General features: G+C 53.0%; 1 protein-coding gene and 1 pseudogene across 1 annotated transcript in view; both read right to left on the bottom strand.

Annotated features, from left to right (window-relative positions):
• Nucleotides 1-2,566: 2,566 nt before the first annotated feature.
• Nucleotides 2,567-22,808, bottom strand: part of C13H16orf96 (chromosome 13 C16orf96 homolog) — a 36,709-nt gene continuing 16,467 nt past the window's right edge. Inside the window, exons 7-18 of the mRNA XM_081552269.1 lie at nucleotides 22,512-22,597; nucleotides 22,089-22,199; nucleotides 17,178-17,252; nucleotides 15,748-15,912; nucleotides 12,499-12,617; nucleotides 11,729-11,791; nucleotides 10,276-10,368; nucleotides 9,099-9,279; nucleotides 8,892-8,994; nucleotides 5,016-5,096; nucleotides 4,234-4,459; nucleotides 2,567-2,714 (exon numbers count right to left, since the gene is read on the bottom strand). Coding sequence (XP_081408395.1) covers nucleotides 2,699-2,714; nucleotides 4,234-4,459; nucleotides 5,016-5,096; nucleotides 8,892-8,994; nucleotides 9,099-9,279; nucleotides 10,276-10,368; nucleotides 11,729-11,791; nucleotides 12,499-12,617; nucleotides 15,748-15,912; nucleotides 17,178-17,252; nucleotides 22,089-22,199; nucleotides 22,512-22,597 — 1,319 coding nt within the window. The 3' untranslated portion in view covers nucleotides 2,567-2,698. The remainder of the gene's footprint in view (nucleotides 2,715-4,233; nucleotides 4,460-5,015; nucleotides 5,097-8,891; nucleotides 8,995-9,098; nucleotides 9,280-10,275; nucleotides 10,369-11,728; nucleotides 11,792-12,498; nucleotides 12,618-15,747; nucleotides 15,913-17,177; nucleotides 17,253-22,088; nucleotides 22,200-22,511; nucleotides 22,598-22,808) is intronic.
• Nucleotides 18,254-18,727, bottom strand: LOC145531715 (small ribosomal subunit protein eS17 pseudogene; annotated as a pseudogene).

Genomic DNA, 22,808 nt, shown 5'->3' on the forward strand with positions numbered 1-22,808 from the left:
CTCCTCTAAGGACAGACGAGGGCTTTGACTCCAGTTCCTCCTGGTGTCTGTGTTGGGGAGGCCACCCGGGTTGGCCAAAAGATCTTTTGAGGCAAGGGCTATTTCCAGTTCCTGCATTTGGAAAGGTCTCCGGTTGCTTAGCCACAGCTGATGTTTGGGAAATATATGTATTTCAAGTAAGTCTTAACGCAGCTCTTTTAGGGGTGTAAGGGTGCTGGGTCCTGCTGGGGAGGGTGGGAGAGGGCCCACTCCCTGGATGGCCAAGGCCTGTCAGCAGCCCAGCACAAGGCACCAGGAGCCTGCTGGCAGAGTTCTGCTCGGCTTTCTGGCCATTTCTCAGCTCCTGGGAAATATGAGGTGCAAATATCGGGGGGTGGGGGCACTCATTTTCTATGGATCTAGGGAAGTTGAGAGCAAGAGGAAGGGGAGAGAGAAGAGAAGCCCTTCTCTGGAGGTTGTGTGTGTTTGGAGGGTCTCTGCCTAGAGCTCTCTAATCCATGGAAAGTCAGGGCTCAAGCCAGCCAAGGGAGTAGTGCCAGGGAGACCCATGTGCCGCTAAGATGTCCCTGCACAGAAGGCCTTCCCTCCGGTGCCCCCTGGTGGCCTGCTTTGGGGTCCCGAAAGTGAAAATCCCTCAGTCTTGTCTGATTCTTTGCGACCCCATGGACTATACAGTCCATGGAATTCTCCAGGCCAGAACACTGGAGTGGGTAGCCTTTCCCTTCTCCAGGGGATCGTCTCAACCCAGGGATCGAACCCAGGTCTCCCATGTTGCAGGCAGATTCTTTACCAGCTGAGACACAATGGGGGGTCCTGGTGGTGCCTTTTCCCAAGGCAGACCATCTTGTTTGGGACACACGTTTGCTGTCGTCAGTTGTGCATACCTTAGGGTTAATGAGTTTGTGGTCTTTGAAAGGGAGAGAACATTCAGTGACCCTTTCACTTGCATTGGTGGGTTGTGGGGCTGGGTTTGGGGTGCAGAGCAGTCACCATGCAACGCTCCGAGGTAGGACCCTCTGCTTGGCCAGAGCCATCTCATCTGTGCCCCTCGTGCCAGGCCAGCCCACACACCTCCCTCTGCACAGGGCTGATTCATCTCAGTCTTTTTTCTCTTGGGTGCGCCTTGGGGATCTTAGTTCCCCGACCAGGGATTGAACCTGGAATCTTTGGCAATGAAAGCCTGGAGTCCTAACCACTGGACCTCCAGGGAGGCAAGTTTTAATGTGTTTTTTTTCACAGCAACAACACCAACAAAATAGCCATTATGGGGAATTTGCATTCCTGAAATATTGAAACCTAGCAAATGTTTTCATAAACAATTTTCTTTTTTTTTTTTGGCTGTGCCACACAGCTTGTGGGATCTTAAGTTCCCCAACTAAGGATTGAACCCAGGCTTTCGGCAATGAAAGCCTGGAGTGCTACCCACTGGCACGCCAGGGAATCCCCTCATCTGAGCCTTGAAACAAAAAGTTCCAGGGATCCCCCTTCACTCGAAGGCAGACCAGGACAGTTGGTCACGCTACTCTTTGTCCAGCCTGGCCCAGCCAGGAACTGTGGTCCCCTAGCAGAGGAGAAGGTGGGACCCAGGGCCTTCAAAAGTGCCCCCTCTACTGACCCCACCCCCGGTTTCATCTGCTCCCCAAGCACCTTCCCCTGCTGGAGGGGGTGGGCCCCCTGCTGAGCATCGGCCCCAGGAGGAGATGCAGCACTGCCCTCCCAGCCGCCAAGGCCAGCGGGTCCCCCCACCCCCGGGGGCTGGAACAGGACAGGGGGGTTTCTGCCCTTCTCCTTGGCAAGGATTCTGCCTCCAGCTCCCACCTGGGATCAGGCCAAAGGCTGGCTTCCCCACCAGCCCCCACAGGGGACAGAACCGTCATCTTCAAGACTGTTCCCGGCTGGCTGCAGGGGGCTCACCGCCCCCCTCCTTCCTGAGCACCCAGGAGACCTGTCCCTGGACACCGGGTTACCCAGGGCCCTACCTGGCTTACCCCTCAATCCCTGGTCTGCAGGAACCCACTCAAGCACTGACTCCATCGGTAAATCGGAAAAACGGGCTGGAAGGCAGCTACCAGGGGCTAAGAGAGCAGGGCTTGGCTGCTGTGAGTTCCCACAGGTCGAGGCGGCAGGAGACAAGCCTGACCGCTCCTGGCTCAGGCGCCTCCCCCGGGGCCTCCACCTCTCCTCTTGCCCGAGCCCAGGCCACATGGGAGAGGTGTTGAAAATTGGACTCCTCACACCAGTGTCCGGCACCCAGGAAGTACAGCCTCCTGGGCAGGTGGCCGGAGAGCTGAGGCCTTAACCGTATGAGCGTGGGTAAGTCACACCACGGCCTCTGCCCGGGGGCCATGCTCTGCCCACCCACCACTCAGGGCCGGGGCTGCACGGGGCACTCTGCCACGGGGGTGTGTGTGATGGGGGAGGGGAGGTTTGTCATGATTCTCTGTGGAGACTCACCCCCAGTGGGGTGGTGGCTGGAGGGGTGGGTGACAGGCCCACCCACCCATGTGGGACAGGCAAGGCCAGCTGCCGCAGAGGGCATGGGGCCAGTCACCCTCGTTCACAGTCAGAAAAGTAAAATATTTTATTCTGGGGAGAAGCTGATAAAAATACTCATCTCTACCAAGGGGGTGGGGCTGGGGCCGCACTGGCTGGTGTCCCCAAGGCAGCGTAGGTCATGGGGGTCAGGAAGTGCCCGGCTTCACTTGGATGCAGTCCTTGGAGAAAGAAAAGAGAAGTCAGGTCCAGAAGGGGGTGCGTGGGAGGGGAGGCAGGGCTGGGGGACCACTGGGGGTGGGGGGTAGGCACTGAGCATCCAGGACGCCTTTGGCCACCGGTCCAGAGGATCCTCTGTCATGCCAGCACCCTGACACCCCCAGGGTGGATCCCCGGGGCAGCTCGACCCCCACTCCCTGACTCGCTCCACCACCCCAGGGGCCTCTGGTGGATGCTAGGGGGAGGTGTGCCCCAAAACCAAGCAGAAGGAAGTTTTCTTTTTTAGTCTTTGTGGAATGTGACAGAAGTGTCAGGAAGCATATAAAGGGTAGAGGGTGCAACTGGACAACCTAGGGGTGAAAAGGGAGAAACAGCCAAACTGAGAGGGAAAAGCGTGTGTGCTCAGTCACTTCAGTCGTGTCCAACTCTGTGTGACCCTCTGGACAATAGCCCGCCAGGCTCCTCTGTCCATGGGATTCTCCAAGCAAGAATACTAGAGTGGGTTGCCGTGCCATCCTCCAGGGGATCTTCCCAACCCAGGGATCGAACTTGTGTCTCGTACATCTCCTGCATTGCAGGCGGAATCTTTACCACTGAACCACCAGGGAAGCCCGAGAGGGAGAAGAGGGACCAATAAACCGTTCAGGGACTTCCCTGGTGGTCCAGTGGTTAAGACTCTGCGCTTCCAATGCAGGGGGCAGGGGTTCGAACCCTGGTCGGATAACTAAGATTTCCCAAGCCCTGTGGTGCAGTCACACACACAAAACCATCCCAGGGGCAGAAACCACATGGGCTGAGGGACCCACCAGGCAGGTATGAGCGCTTCGCTCTTCTCCCCGGGGCCAGTCACAGAACCCCAGATGAGCACGCTTTGCTGGTCAGTCCACCAAACACACAGACAGTGAGCACATGAACCAAAGAACCAGCAAGACGCCAAACAGGATGGAGTGGTCCTGGAGGATTCCAGGGCTTTTGCTCCAAGTGCCTCGTGGATTAACCAGAAGTAAATACAAACAATCAGATTCTTTAAATACCCAACTCATAACAGTGATTACTAGTGGAAACAATCAACAGACAGTAAAAAGGCACACATGCAGTAAAATCTGGTTCCCATGAGAAAACCAGTCCTGGTAGAAATAACACTCGCTAAAGAAAATGGACAGCAATATTGGCTGTAATTGGAAAGCATTCTGATGAAATCATTTCAGCAAAATAAAAAAGGAAAGTGATTGTTTTTTTAAAACCACTGTAACTGTGCTGTATTGAAAACGGGTCAAGGAATTAAATTGGTTTAGTGGAAAATTCAGTCTAGAAAGAAAGCTGTATCTCCATGAAATGTAGCATGAGATGGATTGTGTTGTGTGTATCCATAGGCAAGTTAGAAGCAGCTACTGGATCAAAATGAGTCCCTTATGGAGACCCCTCCCCTAAGCCCAGGACCCGGAACCTTTCCCAGGGCAGTGTTTCTGCCTTGGGGGGAGGGTGGAGATGCTGGTGGGGAGGGGATGGCACAGGGCTCACAGGTTGCTGGGCTCCTTGGTGGACTGCAGGCTGGCTCGGGACTCCAGGCGCAGGGACCGAGGGTGCCTGGCAGACCCTGGGGCCGGCTGGGGGGCCGGCTGGGGGTCCTGCAGAGATGGCGTCAGCGGTGGCAGCAGCAGCACGGGCAGGAGAGACGGAGGCTGAGCGGGCATCGTTGGCGGAGGGCCCGAGGCGGCTGAGCCCATGCTGGCACAGGGGGGAAGGGCTGCGGGGGGTGGGGGAGGGCAGGAGAGACCCACGATGTGTCCCAAGAACATTCTGGAGAGAGGCTGGCCCGACAGGGCCATCCCCACTAAGGAAAAGAGAAGCCCCAAGACTGGAAGTGTTCACCTCTGATCACCCAGCCCAGGCATCTGACACTTCCTGGGTGGGGGCAGGAGTATCCATCCTGGGGGATGGGCAGTTTCATCTATCCATCGGGCCCCCAGTGGAGAGGCCCAAGGGAATGAATGGCCCCCTTATCCCACCCCTAAAGCTGGTTGGACTCCTGGAATACAGACACCAGCCCTGGGCCCCAGGGATGGCGCCTGGACCATGAGGCCTGACTGGAGGGTGAAACTGGAGCCCTCGGTGGCTGGGAGCCCCTGCTCAGGGCACTGGGTGCCACGAGGCAGTTATTCAAGGGACCTTCTCTGGCCCTGCGGGTCTGGGTAGGGGAGAGGTGGGTGAGGTGGGGCAGGAGAGCCCCAGGCTGGGACTGGGGGCCCAAACAAGCTGCTGGAATCCCAGCTAGGCCAGGGAGTTGGAGGGCAGCTACTCACTGGAGTAGATGGCACCGAATAGGGTGCTATGGCGCGCACCCTCATACGGGCTTCTGGCCGGGGGATGTGGGACCTTCACAGCTTAGCGGAGAAGAAAAGGGAAGAGACAGGTGTGGGTGGGGGCACCACCAGGGCTCTGCTCACCTGGAGGCCCATGTCCTGTCCTCTGGCGCCCGCAAAGGCCGTTCACTCCGGTGGGACCTGCCCTGCTGCCCCTACCCCACCTCTTCACATACCCAACCCCACCTATTCGTGCACAGAAGTCCCTTCCTCCCTCCCCGCCTCCCCTTCTTAAGGCTGAGGTGTTAGGAAAACCCTTTCTGAAAGTAACTCAAGGCCGGGGAGGAGAGAGACCTTATTTTAGCATAGAAAGATACAGGCGGTGTGCTGGTCGGCCTGCCAGTTCTCAGCGATTCCCACCAGGGCCGGCCACCACAGTGCCCCACCCCACTTCCTGTCCTTCATCTCCTGTGAGTGCATTTTTTTTTTTTAAGGTACATGCATGCTAAGTCACTTCAGTCATGTCCAACTCTTTGCGACCCCATGGACTATAGACCGCCAGGTTCCTCTGTCCCTGGGATTCTCCAGACAAGAATACTGGAGTGGGTTGCCATTTCCTCCTCCAGGGAATCTTTCAGACCCAGGGATCGAACTCATGTCTCAGATCTCCTGCATTGCAGGTGGATTCTTTACCACTAGCGCTACCTGGGAAGCCCTTTTTTGATGTAAAATTCACATAAAATTAATTATTCAAAGTGAACACTTCGGTAGCATCAAGTTCATTCACAAGGCTGTGCGGCTGCCAGTTCCCCATCCAGTTCTCGAACATCTCACCACTCCCAAAAGAGACTGGTACCCACGAGCCAGTCACCCCCGTTCTCCCCTCCCTCGAGCTCCTGGTGACCACGAACCTGCTTTCCGTCTCGTGATCTGCCTGTTCTGGACACTTCATAAGAGGGTGTCGCACAATACGTGGCCTTTGGGGTCTGGCTCCATCCTTCACTTCTGAACCCCAGGTCACCCTTTCTGAACGGGGATCCAGCCAAGAATCTCCATGGCTGGCCACCCAGACCAGAGGCCAGTGCATGAGGTGGGAGCATGCAGGGAAAAGAGGCCGTGAGAGTGAAGGTGCAAGAGGATGAGGGGATGGGGAGGGGTCACAGACGGCCGTTCACCCAGGGCTGGTGAGGACAGCAGCTGGGCTGGTGAGGTGCCTCCGCCTCCATCTGTGACCCAGGCGCCTCCGCCTGCCTCAGCCCTGTCTGTTCTCAGCCCTTCCTGCACTGAGACTTCTCTGGAAGTCCAGCCTCCTGCTGGGGGCACTGTTCACTAGGCACTTGGGGTTCCTCTGGCCCGCCTGAGATCCTGGCCACAGTGTGGGCATCGGAGGGGAGGGCATAGGCTGGCTGGATGGCCCTCAGTGGCCCTGTGGGCAAAGGACAGATGGATGCATGAGACCAGGCTGGACCTGGGCAGGGTTCACATCAGCTAGTTTAGGTTTAGATACTGAGTGTGTCTTGGATTGGGCTTCCCAGGTGGCACTAGTGGTAAAGAACCCGCCTGCCAATGCAGGAGATGTAAGAGACGCGGATTCGATCCTGGGTCAGGAAGATCCCCTGGAGGAGGAAATGGCAACCCACTCCAGTATTCTTGCCTGGAGAGTCCCATGGACAGAGGACCCTGGCGGGCTACAGTCCATAGGGTCGCACAGTTAGACAAGACTGAAGCGACTTAGCACGCCCAGATGTTCTTTCGAGTTCTTTCGAGCGATAAGACAAACTGGTCAAGAAATCCAGCCACAGGCAGGTTTTAAAGCGATCCCAATTGGCAGTTAGACTTTGTGGCCCCCAAGCAGGATAAAGCAATGAGGAGTCCTGGTTCAGTCCTGCTTTGTTGCATGGAACTGGAGAACAAATACATGCTGGGGAGAAAAGCCCCTTGCTCCAGATGACAGTCTAGGGGAGCTGGGTGGAGGGGGTCACTGTCTGACTGATGATGGGAGACGAAGGTGGGGTCTGTACGTCACTCTGGCCCCTCCACCAAGGGTGCGCTCCAGGCAAGCAGCCCTCACCCGCTTGTTTGTGCAGTGCCTCCCTGGCTCTTGCAGGGTGAAAGGAGGCAGTGCAGGGCGTGGCAAGGAGTTGGATTCATTAGAGACTTCCCTGGCGGTTCAGTGGTTAAGACTCTGCGCTTCCACTGCAGGAGGCGCAGGTTTGATCCATGGTTGGGGAACTAAGATCTCGCATGCCATGTGGCATGGCCAAAAAGAATAAATAAAAATATTTTTAAAAAGAAAGAAGTTGAGCTCATTCAATGTTGGCCACCATTGCTGTCATCCTGCCTGGTGGTCCTAGAGGCCCGGCCTGAGTCTCTTTCCAACAGCATCCCTCCCTGGGGGCCTGGAGCAGCCAAACCTCGTCCACGAGGAGCTGTTAACACTGAAGGGTCACATCCATGCTCTAGGGGAATTCAGGGCTCGAGATGGTGTCCTGCCCCACTGGACAAGGGCAGGGGCCTGTGGTGGGTTGAATGGCAGCCACCCAAAAGACATGTCCCCCGGAACCTGTGAATGTGACCTTGTTTGAAGAAAAGGTGCCTGCAGATGTAAATAAGTGAAGGATCTTGAGATGGGGGGAGGAAATGGCAACCCACTCCAGTATTCTTGCCTGGAAAATCCCATGGACAGAGGAGCCTGGAGAGGGTTGCAAAGAGTTGGACGGACATGACTGAGCAACTGAGCACACTCACACTTCTTGAGGTGAGGCCATCTGAGTTAAGAGACAGAAGAGGAAGAGACACGGGGAGAAGCCACTCAAAGATAGAGGCAGAGATGGGAGTGATGCAGCCACAAGCTCAGGAATGCCTGGGGCCCCAGAAGCTGCAAGAGGCAGGAGGGATCCTCCACTAGGGCCTTAGGGGGGCACACGGCCCTGCCCACACCTTGATTTGGGATTTCTGGCCTCCTGAACCGGCAGAGCTCATTGCTGTTGTCTCCAGGCGCCCAGCTGGTGGTCATCTGGCGCAGCCCCAGGACATTGAAGCAGGCCGCCGTCTTCTCCCACACACCAGTGCTTAGGCGTCTGGTGCTTGTTCTCAAGTCAGTGGAGGCAAAGGGGGTGATGGGGGACATGCGGGACTCTGTGGCTCCTGGACCAACTCCACTAGGGCAGTGTGTGGAGCCCCTCTTCTCAGACGGGGGAACCTCAAAGGCGCAGAGAAGGCGCCCCTTTGGGTGCTTCCAGCCCAGTGCTGGAGCTGAGTCCCCGGGGTCCCCAGCCAGAGCCAACTGGAGCCAGAGCCACGACGGTGCAGCAACCAGAGTGACTCATTTCCCATCTCCCTCGGGCCCAGCCCTCCCCAACTTGTGACAGTTGGGACACAGGCCTCTCGACCTGTCCTTTTCTCCTCCTCATCACGCCCAAGCCTGGCCCAGGTAGACTCATCTTCCTGAGTCCCCAATTGGGCCTGCCTCCCCCCCAGCACAGTGCCTTTGCACCTGCTGTTGCCCACGCTCCCTCCCCAGAGCACTCTCCTCCCACCTGACTCCTTCATCCAGCTAAGCCCTCTTCCCTCTTCAGAGGCCTCAGGACAGCAGCCCAGGGCCTCCTCCTTGGGCCATCTGAGGACCAGTGTCCGTAGTCTCAACTCTCCCGTCACGCCCAGCACTCCAGGGAGCCCTCTGGTTCTCCTCCCCAGCCGCTCCTCAGGACTGCGCCTGGCACACAGTAGGAGCCCACATTTGCCACTGGCTTTGTGAGGTGCCCCTGTCACAGGTGTTGCCAGCTCTGGGCCCCACCTGCCTCACACGGGGCCTCAAGCTGCCCAGCAAAGGCAGGACCCCGGGCAGGGGTGCCCAGGCAGGCTGACGCTCCTCACCTGCCAGCTCCTTCTCCGTGCCGGTCAGCGGCCGCGCCCTGTCCTTGCTGGTCATCCGGCCCTTGTACAGGATCCCGTCCACGCCCAGGAGGTCCACCTCGGCCTGTTTAAGGCAGCCCAGGCCCCAGGTTAGGGAGTGTCCACAGAGGGCGGCAGGGCCCGCCTCCCCCAGGGTCGCCCACCTCCAGGGGCCGTGGCCTGACTCACAGAGTCATAGTCCAACAACTCAGGGTCCCCATAGGGGTAGAGTGTCGATAAGCCATATGGCTTGAACTCGAGGTTGGCGTCATTTCTGGTGCCATCACCCCAGTCCCGCAGGGGGCCCAGTGAGTCCAGGCTCTCCTCAGGGGCTCCGAGGTTCTGGAGTTTCTGCAGCTGCTGTTGTTCCCTGGGGGCAGGACAGGGGGGTCAGCAGCCACCTGGAGGCACCTCCGCCCCAGAGGAGCCTCAGGTTGGGTCGAGGGCCTGGCCAGTAGCCAGGGAACTCTGGACAGACAGGCACCATTGGGGCAGAGAGCAAAAATTGAGAGCCATGTTCCCCCAGACCTGGGGCTCTGGTCTGGCCTGCCAAGAGCAGACTCTTAACCTCTGTCTTTTTTTTTTGATCACACCGTGGGCAGGTGGGATCTTAGTTCCCGGACCAGGGATCAAACCCAAGCCCCCAGCATTGGAAGGGCTAAGTCTTAATCACTGGACTACCCATCCCTCTTAACCTCTCATCTCACAAGACAAGATGGGTATGGGGGGGTGGGGGGGAGACACATCAGGCACAGACCCCCAGGGCCCTCACCTTCATGTGGCTGTGGCTGCTGTTCAGCCATCACTCTCCACCCTTGAGCCCAGGGGCCCGGGTATCAGAAGCACCCATGAAGCCATGGGATGTCAGCGGCTGAGGAGCGGGGCTGGGGCCTAGGGGGCCAGCCAAGGGGCAGGGAAACATGAAGGCTGAGGCGCCAGGCCTGCCATATGCTAGCTGTGACCTCAGGCTGGTTGCTGAAACTCTCTAAGCCTCAGTTTCTTCAGCTGTGAAACAATGACCTCAAAGGGAAGGTGTAAGGTTTCAACGAGGTCAGTGCTGTCAGAGCACTCGGCACAGAGCCTGCCCCGGACACAGCAAGCCCCCCGGGGACCCCGAGGGGTCATGACTCACTTCTTCCAGCAGGAAGCTGGTCTGTCAACCCCCGACCACAGGGGCGTGTGAGGTTTGAGACCCTCCCTCCCCGAACAGTTCTTGGTCCACAACAGACGCCTGATAACCTGTTCGTTCCTCTCCTCGTGAGTACCTCACGTGCCCATCTGTAGCCCCACTGCCCGGGACAGTGTTCCTCGCGATGGCTGCGGTGCCCTGGACAGTCTTTGCGTCTTGGGATTGGAGTTTGCTCACCTCATCTGTTGGCGCTGCAGGTACTCGTAGCTGTTGGCGCTGGCTGGCCGCAGCCGTGACAGCAGGTGAGTGTTGCGAATGGTGATGAGTTGCCTGTGGAGGACAAGAGCAAAGTGGGAGGTGCACGTGGCCAGCAGAGGGCCCGGATCCCACCTCCTCCTGGAAGCCTGCCCTCAAACATGGCCTTTCCTCCAGAAAGATCCACAGCGTGGGGCCACCATCCTCTTCATAGGTCATTGAAAACAACTGTTCTGATGATAAAAGGAAAACCCAGAACAGGTGAGTCCTAGAAATGGGATGCGGGTTGGAGGGTGCCATGGGCTCGGCGGATGAGAATGGAGAGTGACTGCTGATGCGCACAGGGTTTCCTTTTGGGGTTGGGCCATATTGTCAATGTACTAAATGTCTCTGAACTGTTCACTTTCTTTTTTTTTTAGGCCACACCACCCAGCATGTGGGACCTTAATTCCTCGACCTGGGATCAAATTTGTGACCCTTTCCTGTAATGGAAGCAAGGAATCTTAACCACTAGATAGCCAGGGAAGTCCCTGAACTGTTCACTTTAAAACGGTTAATTTATATTATGTATATTTGACCTCATTACAAAAAAATAAAAGCATCAGCCTTCTGAGGAGCTGGAACTGTTCTACATCTTGATTTGAGTGGTGGGGAGATGAAAATATTTTGGAATTTGAGGTGAATGGGCTTCCCTGGTGGCTCAGATGGTAAAGAATCCTCCTGCAATGCAGGAGACCCCAGTTTGATCACTGGGTCAGGAAGATACCCTGGAGAAGGGAATGGCTACCCACACCAGTATTCTTGCCTGTGGAATTCCATGGACAGAAGAGCGTGGCGGGCCACAGTCTATGCAGTCACAAAGAGTTGGACATGACTGAGAAACTTACACTTTCATTTGGGGTTTCCCAGGTGGCGCTGATGGTAAAGAACCTGCCTGCCAGTGCAGGACACATAAGAGACCAGGGTTAGATCCTTGGGTTGGGAAGATCCCCTGGAGGAGGAAATGGCAACCTGCTCCAGTATTCTTGCCCGAAAAAATCCCGCGGACAGAAGCCTATAATTTGGCGGGTTACAGTCCACAGGGTCGCAAAGAGTCGGACACGACTGAAGCCACTTAACATGCATACACGTGCACTAAATGCCACTGAGTTTTTCACTTTAAAATGGCTGATTTTGTATGTGAATTTCACCTCAATACATAAAGTATTAGACTATAAAACCGTGTGCAGGGAAATCCCACAGGGTTCAGCTTTCCCCGAGTTTCCTCTTACCCTCTTCCTCTGGAGTCCACCCTGTTCCTGGACACAGCGGGCAGCAGACAGGACTGGGGAAGGGAGAGGCACCAATACTGCCCAGGTCGGGAGCTAATGGGATCGTGTGCACAGAACGGTGTACACAGATGTTCCCGTCCCCGACCACCCCGGGCGGTACTCACGGGCTGGTCATCATCTCCACGGGCCGGTCGCAGGAGATGCATTTCACCCGCTCAAACAGTTTCCTGGAAGACACCCCACTCCGTCAGCCGCCACCCCAGCTGGGCCCCATGAGGCCACCCCCGCCCTGGGCAGTGCTTGGGGAGGCTGCAGGTCCATCCGTGCCTCAGGGCCAGGGCTTCCCCCAGATCCCACTCCCGCTGGCCTGGCCCGGCTCAGCTCAGCTCCGCTGGCCCCTGCTAACCACCACGTGTGGCCACTTGGGGCAGCAGTGGGGGATAAAAGTGGGCGTAGTTCTCTCCTCGCCCCAAACACAATGGAGGCCTTCATAACCGGGGAGAGCTACCCTTCAGAGTGGACACTGGAGGGCATGAGGGGTGATCTGAGGACAGGAGCCCTTCGGGAAGATCGGGTCCCTCTGCTGGGGGCTCTGTCTGGATGGGGTGGGGGCCTGGCTCTAGTTCCAGGTCTGCCCAAGCTCCCTGTGTGGCCTCTCAGGGGCCCCCTCCCTCTCTGAGCCTCCATTTCCTCATGAAAGAACGTGGGGCCGAGGCCAGGGGAGCCCACCTCTGAGCTCTGGTGCTCTCTGCCTCATCTCCCTCTCCACTGGGAAGCCCCACATCCCCCCTCCCCCGGTCCATAGGTCTGGAGTCCTTCCTCCCAGAGTCCAGAATCCACTGGGATACCTCTCTCATTTCCTCTCTGGAGGGAGGGCTGGCAGCCTCTGGGTGCTGCAAGGGCTGCAGGGGACCCCGCCCCCGGAGGGACTCACTTCCTAAAGCCGGCAGCACTGTCAGGGTCAAAGTGGAGGCCTTCCATCAGCAGCTTCTTGACAACTTTCCAGACCTCGTCTATGTCTTTCTTCAGATCGTCCAAATCGCTGGGAACCAGCTGCCAAAAGCCAAAGGGAAGAATGTTTAGTCAATTAAGTAAACACTCTGCCTCCCTCCAGCAACCTGCAAAGTTATAGAGAGAGTAACAAGATTGATGGCAAACCACTCCAGTATTCCTGCCTGGGAAATCCCATGGACAGAGGAGCCTGGAGGGCTAGAGTCCACGGGGTTGCAAAAGAGTTGGACATGACTCAGCAACTAAACAACAACAAACAAGATTAACCAAGAAAAGTGAGGTGGTTGTGGACTTCCCTGGTGGTCTAGTGGTTAAGAATCCACCTTGCAGTGCGGAGGATGCAGGTTCGATCCCTGGTTGGGGAACTAAGATCCCGCAAGCCACGGCGCAGCTAAGCAACTAAGCCTGCAAGCCACACCTAGGGAATCCGTGCACCTTAATGAAAGATCTCATATGACGCGATCAAGATCCTGAGTACTGCAACCAAGACCAACTTCAGTCTTTTAAAACTACACACACACAAAGACCAAAACTACACACAAGTTGCAAGAATAGTTCAAAGGACACTCCTATATCCACTTAAATTCACCAATTCTTAACATTTCACAATGTCTTCTTTATCTGTCCATATGTATGTATGTGTTTGTTTTCTGAATCATCTGAGAATAATCACAGACATCGCAATATATTACCCCTACAAAAAGTTAAACATGGAATTACCATACGACCCATCAATTCCACTCCTGGCGGTCACTAAATGAACACAGGTGATCATTAAAGGATGAATGGATAAATAAATGACCACTCCTGGTATCTACCCAAAGTTGTGGAAAACAGGTCGTCAAACAAAAACTTGCTCATGAATGTTCATAGCAGCATTATTCACAAGAGTCCAAAGGTGGAAATAACCCAAGTGTCCATCAGCAGATGAACAAACAAAATGTGGTCTATCTGTCTGACCATGTTTATTCAGTCATGGAAAAAAATGAACTTCTGATTTATGTGACAACATGCGTGTGTTAGTTACTCAGTCATGTCTAACTCTTTGCAACAGCATGGACTGTAGCCCGCAAGGCTCCTCTGTTCCTGGGATTCTCCAGGCAAGAATACTGGAGTGGGTTACCATTCCCTTCTCCAGGGGATCTTCCTGATCCTGGGATCAAACCTGGGTCTCTGGCATCACAGGCAGATTCTTTACCACCTGAGCCATCAGGGAAGCCCATGTTACAACATGGATGAACTTTGAAAACATGATGCTGAGTGCAAGAAACCAGACACTAAAGGTCACATGCTGTGTGATTCATATATATGAAGTGTCCAAAATTGGCCAATCCAGACAGTAGATTAGTGGTTGCCAGGGGCTGGGGGAAGGGGGAGTGAGGGGTGTTTGTCTCATGGGTCTGGGGTCTCCTTTTGGGGTAATGGAAACGCTCCAGAACCAGAGAGAGGTGGTGCTCACACAACACTGTCAATGTAACAAATGCCATGGAATTCGTCACCTTAAAATTATTAATGGTTAATTTTACGTCATGTGAATTTTACCACAATGAAAAATACACAAAGAAAAGGAGAGCAGTGAGGACAGGATCACTTAAGCCAACAAACAACAAAAAAGCTTTCAATCAGGAAAAAAATTTAGACACACAGAGGAGAAAAGACTAGAATCATGAACCCTGATATACCCACTATGTAGATTTAATCATTATTAACATCTTGCTCTATCTGCCTTTTTTTCTCTCTCTCTCTCTCTTTTTTTAGCTGTGTTGTACAGCTTGCAGGATCTTAGTCCCCAGACCAGGGATCAAAACCCTACAGTGGAAGCGCAGAGTCCTAACCACTGGACCTCCAAGGAACTGATGCAGTGTTGTTGTTTTTTTTTTAAGTTACAGAAATCACAAGATTCCACTCAAATATTTTAGTGATTTTCTTACATGACTGCAATACCATTATCCCATCTAACATAATGAGCACTCATGCCTGACTTTGATCTAATTTCCAGCTAATTCTCAGAGTTGAAGCAACTGAAACAAGGGAAGTCTCCTCGTGTGTTGCATTTGGTTGTTGTGACTCCTGAAACTCCTTTAATCTAGAACAGTTTCTGTCCCACTTTTTTTTCACCCTGCCATTGAATTATGGGAGAAAAACGGGTCAGTGGTTCTGCAGATAACTGAGTTACTTCGGCTGTAATTCTGCATTGATTTGTATGATTTTTATGACAATTGTGTCCCGTATCTGTTTTGCTTATCGTCATATCCTCATTAAGCAGAGCTACCCAATAGGTGGTTGATGAGTGAATAAATCCTCACTTTACAGATGAGAAAACCAAGGCTTGAACAGGTTCTGTAACTCAGGGCACAATGCTGATCACAGCTAGGGTGGGACTCAGACCCCGAGTGCCTGATTCTAAACCCCAGTGCTTTTATCCACACCAGTCACACCAGCTGCAGGAACCACACAGCACTGAAGGGGTTGGCCTGACTGTTCTTGGCTCTCTATTGGACGGTACAAATGAAGGCTATGACTCCTTATCAACGTTTCCCCAGGGTCTGGCTCAACACAGGTGGTCATTAAATGATGAATGGATAAATAAATGACCAGCAGGATGCCCCCTCTGCCCACCACGTCCCTTTGCTTGTCCACAGAGGAGCACTATGGTGGTCAACGTCCCAGACGCTCCCCGACTCTACCTCTTGGTATTCATACTCTTGTGTGGTCCCCTCACACTGAACGGGGCTGACCTGCGTAACCAACAGGATATTACAGAAGTGATGGAGTGTGACTTCTATGGCTAAGTCAGAGAAGACATTGCAGCTTCTGTCTTGCTCTCGTGGATCATGTGCTTCTGGAGGGGAAAACACTCATTGCCATTTTGTGAGGCCGCTCAAGCAGCCCTAAGGAGGCCACCATGTGATGAGGAAGTGCTGAGTATTGCTCACAACCACATGAGGGCGCTATCTTGGAAGTGGCTCTTCCAGCCCCATCAAGCCTCTGGATGATGAGGGTCCTGGACGACAGACACAGTGACTGCAGCCTTGTGGGAGGCCCTGAGCCATTCAGCTAAGCTGCTCCCAAATTCTTGACCCTCAGAAACTGTGAACTTTGCTGTCTTAAGGTACTAAATTGCAGGGTAGTTTGTTATGCAGGAGGTGGTGATTAATATAGAGCTCCTCACCTTGGTACGTATGTCTTTGTCCAACTGCTCCACAGCCTTCTTCCAATCATCCTCATTGGCAACCACCCTGAAGAGCATGCCTTGAATCATTTCGTTCAGCTCCATGGCCACTGTGTCCAGGTCAGCCCGGCTTGCCTTGCCTGCCAGGGAGCTCTTGTCGGCCTTCTGGGGAGAGATGGGACTCAGGCAGGCAAGGCTGTGGGGGTGGGAGCAGAGGGGATCTTGGGGAGGTCAGATCACTTTGGTCAGTTGTCCTAGTTTGGGACCCTGGATACCCAGCCTTGGCTTAAATTCAACCTTGGGGTCCGGCTCAAACACAGCTATTAGATCAAAGCCAAGGTTTTCCGGTGATGGAGAAGCTGAAGTATGGTTTTTAAGTTCACTTAACAAATTGACACAAACTATAATTCAGAAAGATACATGCATGCCTGTGTTCATAGCAGCACTATTCACAATAGCCAAGACATAGAAACAACTAAAATGAACAACCAAAATCGACGGATGAATGGATAAAGATGTTGTGTGTGTGGAATGGAATATGACTTGGCCATTAAGAAGAACAAAATAATGCCATCTGCAACAACATGGATACAGCTAGAGATCATTATACTAAGTGAATTAAGCCAGAAAGAGAAGGACATGTACCATATGATACCATTTATATGTGGAATCTAAAACATGACACAAATGAACCTGTCTGTGAAACAGAAACAGAATCACAGACACAGGGAAAAGACTGGTGGTTGCTGGGAGGAGGGGGTTGGGAGAAAGATGGAGTTGGAGGTTGGAGTTAGCAGATGTAAGCTTTTATAAATAGGATGGATAAACAACAAGGTTCTATCGTATAGCACAGAGAACTATATTCAATATCCTGTGATAAACCATAATGGAAAAAATATTTAAAAAAAGAATGCATATATATGTATATATACTGTGTATATTGGGCTTCCCTGGTGGCTTAGATGGTAAAGAATTCGCCTGCAATGCAGGAGGCCTGGGGTCAGTCCCTGTGTTGGGAGGATCCCTTGCAGAAGGGAATGGCAACAGACTCCAGTATTCTTACCTGGAGAATCCCACGGACAGAGGAGCCTTGTGGGCTACAGTCTATGGGGTCACAAAGAGACAGATACGACAGAGTGACTAGCACTTTCACTGTGTACATCACTTTGCTGTACAGCAGTAATTAACATTGTAAAACAACTATACTTCACTTTAAAAAATTGTCACTAATCCTGAGTCACTGACTATAAGAATTGGTGGGACAACATTTGAGAACTTCCCCCGGACTTTCTACACGATAAAGGTGGAAGGAAGCTTGGGAAGTCTGTCTGCCTGGCTTCGTCCTGGCTGGATGATTCCGTTTCCCTCAGTGGGAGAGCCGGGCTCAGGATGGGGGATGGGGTGGGGGAGAGGAGTCTCTGCTCACTCACCTCTTTCAACTCCTGCTCCACCTCATTTCTGTCTGCCTTGTACATTTCTAGGTTTCTTAGTTGAGCATAGACAACCTAAGAACAGAGGCGGAGGGATGTCAGTCGTCCTCGAACGGCCTGAGGACAGCCTCTGCCTTCAGCCTCCGCCCTAGGAAGGGACCAGTGGGGCCGGGTGGACTAGTGGGACCAGTGGGCGGGGTGGCACAGTGAAAGGCTTGGGCTCCAGGTTTCCAGATCAGAAGGGAAGGAACGGGGGTCTCGGGACAAGATGTCCCATTGGGGTGGCATCATAGAACTCTGCTACACAGGAAAGGAAGGAAGACCAGAGGAAGGAACGCACAAACCAGCGCTGATGCTTTGGGTCCCTAGATGTTTGAAGCAAGTGCATCTCTTCTGATCGGTAATGGAGTCTCTACATCAACCAAGCACTTATATGCAACACACATTGTGCCTCATGTCAGGCGAAAACCCTCACTTCCCAACACCATGACTCCACAAAGAACCAATTCCCTGCATCAATTCTGCCCTATCTCCACTGACTGGACCCTCCCCATGAGAGGAGCAGCCAGCTTCCCTACTTGGGAAGAGCCTCGATCTACTGGGCCATGTCTCCAGCAGTGGGGGAGGTCACTCTCCCTCCGAAATTGGAAACAGGCTTCTATTTCTTCCTTCATATCTGGTCTCCCTTTCATTCTCAGAAACAGAACCCCCATCTTTCAGCTGGCATCTGGCCACCCAGAATCATGACTGTATTTCACAGCCTCCTTTATAGTTTGATGTGACCACTGAAATATACATGGAAGTGGGTAGGTGTTCTCTTCACTGCTGGCTTAGATGCAGAGTTAAATCACTGGAGCACTAGCAGCTGTCTTGGACCATGAGGTGACCTTGTGAACGGAAGTCGCACACCAAGCAGCTTTATACCAGCTCTGAGTTTCTTGAATATAAAAAAGAAATACAGGGTTTCTCTGGTGGTTCAGCAATAAAGAATCCACCTGCCAAGGCAGGAGACACAGGCTCCATTCCTGGGTCAGGAAGATCCCTGGAGAAGGAAATGGCAATCCACTCCAATATTCTTTTTTGTTGTTGTTATCCGAGGTTTATTGAAAATACTACAGCACAGCAGAAAGACTCAAACAGCTCCACGTGGTGTTTTGAAGTTCATCCCAACTGTAGGCTGAGTGACCTGCAGGTTGGACAGACTGCCAAAGTCCAAGAGCTCCAGCATTTCCTTAGTGTCAGGATCTACTTCAATGATTTCCTGATCCAGGGCTGAGACCTCAGGCACGTAATTGTCTCTCCTCTCTCTCCCCTCCTCCTGCAGCTTGATGGAGATACCTCTCACCAGGCCTCTCTGAATCCACTTCATCAGATGTGTGACGTAGCCTACGATCTTATTGCAGAGCTTCTTGCTGGGAATAATGGCAATTTCCTCGTACACTCATTTGTTGGTGTGGAAGTCATTGCCCAGGTGCGTGTAGTACTTCTCAATGATGACCCGGGCCACCTTCTTTACGGTTTTGGTGCGAACGCAGCCCATGTTGGTGGGTCCTTGGTAAAAGAGCCACTCCAATATTTTTGCCTGGGAAATGCCACGGACAGAGGAACTTGGTGGGCTATAGTCCATGGGGTCGCCAACGGTCAGACATGACTGAGTGACTAACAGCAACAAAAAACAAAAAGAAATACACTTATGCCTTGTTTAAGTCATAGCTATTTGGGGGTTTTATGTTATTTGAAGATGAACCTAATTCTAATTAATGCAAAGCTCCTTCACATCCACCTTGCCCCCAGGTGGGTCTCAAGGTCTAGTACAAGTGGTGGAGGTGGGGATGGGAGCTCCTGCTTCGGCCTTGAGTCAGGCTGCTTCCTCCAACCCCATATTAGCAGGGAGCTGACCTTTTGGAGTCATCAGGCCCGACACAAACACTTAGAACCCCACTTGGCTGTTCCCGATTAAAATCTAGAAATACAGAGAAGCCGGGACCCTCTAACTTCTACTGCCAGGGTTATCTGTGCATAGGGTTGACTAAGGTCCTTCCCAGAATTCAAACCTTCCCAGAACCTGTGAACATGGCCTTATTTGGAAATGGCTTTTCGCAGGTGTAATTAGCTAAGACGTAGTCACACTGGATTAGGGCAGACCACATGGATGAGGAGGCCACGTGAAGACACAAAGACGTACACAGATAAGAAGGCCACGTGACAATGGAGGCAGAGACTTGAGTGATGAGTCTACAAGCCAAGGAACACCTAGAGCTGCTAGAAGCTAGGAGAGGCCAGGAAGGATCACCCCTGAAGTCTTCAGACAGCGCAAGGACCCGCCAGCCCCTTGATTCAGGGCTTTCAGCCTCCAAGAATTGGGAAGGGCACATGTCTCTAGTTTTAAGTCACATGGTTTCTGGTTATCTGTTACAGCAGCCACAGAAATGCCCAGTAAGTGGCAGAATCGGGATTGAAACCAGGCTTATCTAACCACAACGGCAGGCTGCCTCCCAACCGGCTGGTTACTCAGCCTGAATCTGTTTCCTCCGTGCTCAAATGGCATTAATATCACTCCTGCCCCGAGGATGCTGAGGGGACTAGAAATGGCATCTTCCTAGAAGAGTTAGCATTTGATCAGTCTCGTATCAGTCCTCTCCTGCACCAAGCCAGAGCCCTGGATATCATTGATTGTTCCAAGAATGGCTTTGGATGTATAACTGATTCACTTTGCTGTATAACAGAAACTAACACAATATTTTAAATCAACTGTACTCCAATAGGAATTTTAAAAAAAGAAATTAAAAACAATGGTTTTGGGGACTTCCCTGTTGGTCCTGTGGTTAAGACTTCACCTTCCAATGCAGGGGAGTGTCGTTTGATCCCTGGTTGGGGAGCTAATGGTCCCACGTGCTTCTTGGCCAAAAACAACAAAACTTAAAACAAGAAATACTGTAACAAATTCAATAAAGACTTTAAAAATGGTCCACATCAAAAAAAAAAAAAAGAAGTCCTGGAATGCAGCCTGTAGCTTATAAAAGATACCTGCCCGTTTGCAAAAGGCAAATAGTGTTTTCACATTTCCACACCGAGTCAGTAAGAAAGAGTTCTGTCCTCATTCATTTTCCTGCTGCGTTCGTTGTGAGAAACACTCTGAAAGCAGTCTGAGGTGATGGAAATGCTTCCATCTGGATGGTGCTGACATGGCTGTACAAAGAGGCAAAAATGAATCGAGTGTCTATGCTTCAAGCCTGTGCATTTTACTTGTGTAAATTATGTTTCGATTAAAGACAAACAAATGCTATCACTCTCCCGTGAGAAACACAGAAGGGCCTGGGCGTTGTCCATCTTCTTGACCGCTGTATCGCGGGGCCCTGGAAGGGCGCCTGGTGCGGAGCAAAGGCTCAGTCAAGTGGGCTGAATGACGCAGGGTTGATGGGGATTTCTTGTGCCACCTGTTATGTCCAGAATGTTTTCTCCCAGGATTCCAGGTAGAAGGCAGTGTCGGTGGTGTTTCTTCACTAGCCCCGCTGCTGTGACAGAAGTGGGGCGGGTGTCTGCCTCCCTCCTCCCTCTGCTGGAAGGGCTCCATGGGGCTGCTGATGATTCGCAGTCCATGTTCATTTAAGAACTATTTAATGAAGTGTGCTGTATACAAAGCCCCACTCTAGATCCTTCCAGGGTCCACTTTTAGAAGCAAGTAGCTCTTGCTGGCATGAGGGGCAGGAAGGAAGTCTGGACAAAGGCTGACTTGGTCCATTCAGCCTGTTGGGCCAAACTCCTCTTGAGCTTCTCTCAACAAGGGACCAGTGATGGCTTTCTGGAGGCAGATCCTGTGTCCCCTCCTCCTCCCCTGAGCGGAGTGGGATGTGGTGCTGGATCCACATCAGATGTGCTGGATGAACTGGTCCCAGTCTCCGACCAGGAAGGGCTCCAGTACGTCCCTAGGACACGGCATTCCAGCCTCTCTGAAAAGCAGTGGCTAAACAAGAGCCCAGTGTTGGCAGGAGACGGTGCACTTCCTGATTCTGGTACTCGCAAGAGTCTCGGCCCAAGACTGTGTATCCTGTGCCCACACAGGGCCCGGGCGCTCCCTTCCTCCCCACTCAGGCTGGGCATCGGCTCGCCTTCGATAAGCTTCCTCCTGTCCAACTTGCCCTGTGCACGCTGGCCTGGTCACTCTGTGTGATGACCTTGGGAGGGGAGCTCTGCCCTCCCCTCTTGCTCCCCACATCCTAGTGCATCCCACCAACAGCCCCTGACTTGGAATCGAAAGCCCCCATGGGAACCACCCCAGGTGGCTCTGTTTGGGATTTTGTCTCATTACACCCCAGGGGAAAAGGTCACCTCCTCCCCACTGGGAAGGACTGTGATCTTTTTTCTGAACATCTGGGATGCCTCCGGGACACGGCTCAGACCGGAATGGTACTGAGGACCATCAGGCCGGGGTGGTCAGGGCAGCCCAGCCAGCCCATGGGAGGAGGTGTCTGGCTGAGTGACCCCTGGGAGGTGCTTTTCAGGGTCCTCACATTTCTCATGTCAGACACCACTGTTCCATCCAGTGTCTGTGGCGTGAGTACTCAGACAACAAGCCAGTTTAGGAGAAAGGTTACAGATATGCACAGCTGGTGCCAGAAATCCTCTTATTCATTCATTGATTTGTTCAAGCACATTTTGAGCCTTCACTTGGCGCCAGGTGGGTGACCCCAGTGGTGAACGAGACAGACCCTGTTCAGGTGCTTTGGTGTATGTGTGGGGGTGGGTGGCTGGGTTGGTTTGCTTTTTGTGGCTGTCTACTGCACACACAGTGAAATGCCAGGACAGTGTTCCTGGTTCCCCTGCCTTCGAGGTATCTGTGAAACCTCTGGGAAGAGTCTCAACGTCCCGATGAGGAATCCTCCCCACTCTGAGCCTCCCAGACCTCCGGACCTTTAACTCATCCAGGCGAATCTGGAGCCTGTTCACTGCCCTGTCCAGCACGATGTGGTGGTCCTTTATCATCTCGATCTGGTGGCCCCAAACTCTCTCAAGTTCCTCCTCCTACACAGAAGGAGACACAGACATCTGAAACCTCTTCTCTTGAGGTCGCCATGGCCAGGAAGGGACTTGAAGAGGGTACTAGCCTGGGGTACCTGCCAACCCACAGCCTCCTAAACCCTTGTCGGGGGAACCATACAGCCACCCACCCTTGGGAGCCTCGCCCCAGCCGGAGCAGATTGGCCTCCTTTCGGCTCCAGGACAGATGGTGCTTCTTCATCTAGAAGGGCAGGATCTGCCCTGGCTCTGGCCATGGACTCTGCCGTCACCTCAAGCCATCATCTTCTCAATGCCTTTTCTGCCCAGGACACTGACCTTCATCCTGGATTCCTGGAGGTTGCCAATCTTTTCTTGCAAGATGTCCACTGTTGACCCAAGCTTGGAAGAGGCTCCCACGTTAGCTGAAAGCAAAGGAGTGGGTGGCTGTCGGGGACAAGGATGGGGAAAGATGCTTCTAGAGCTCTATCTGCTTCTGTTATGAACTATCTCAGATGATGTCTTCCAATAGAAGGAAGCTGTGAGCTTGGGGGCCTTTGAGGTCATCTAAAATTTTCTAGTGACATCTTTTAAGAGAAAAATCTAAAAATAAGCAGGTGAAATTAATTTTAAAAA

The sequence above is a fragment of the Giraffa tippelskirchi genome, chromosome 13 (assembly GCF_054371585.1).
Source record: "Giraffa tippelskirchi isolate mGirTip1 chromosome 13, T2T-mGirTip1v1.2.pri, whole genome shotgun sequence".
In the NCBI taxonomy this organism is placed as follows: domain Eukaryota; kingdom Metazoa; phylum Chordata; class Mammalia; order Artiodactyla; family Giraffidae; genus Giraffa; species Giraffa tippelskirchi.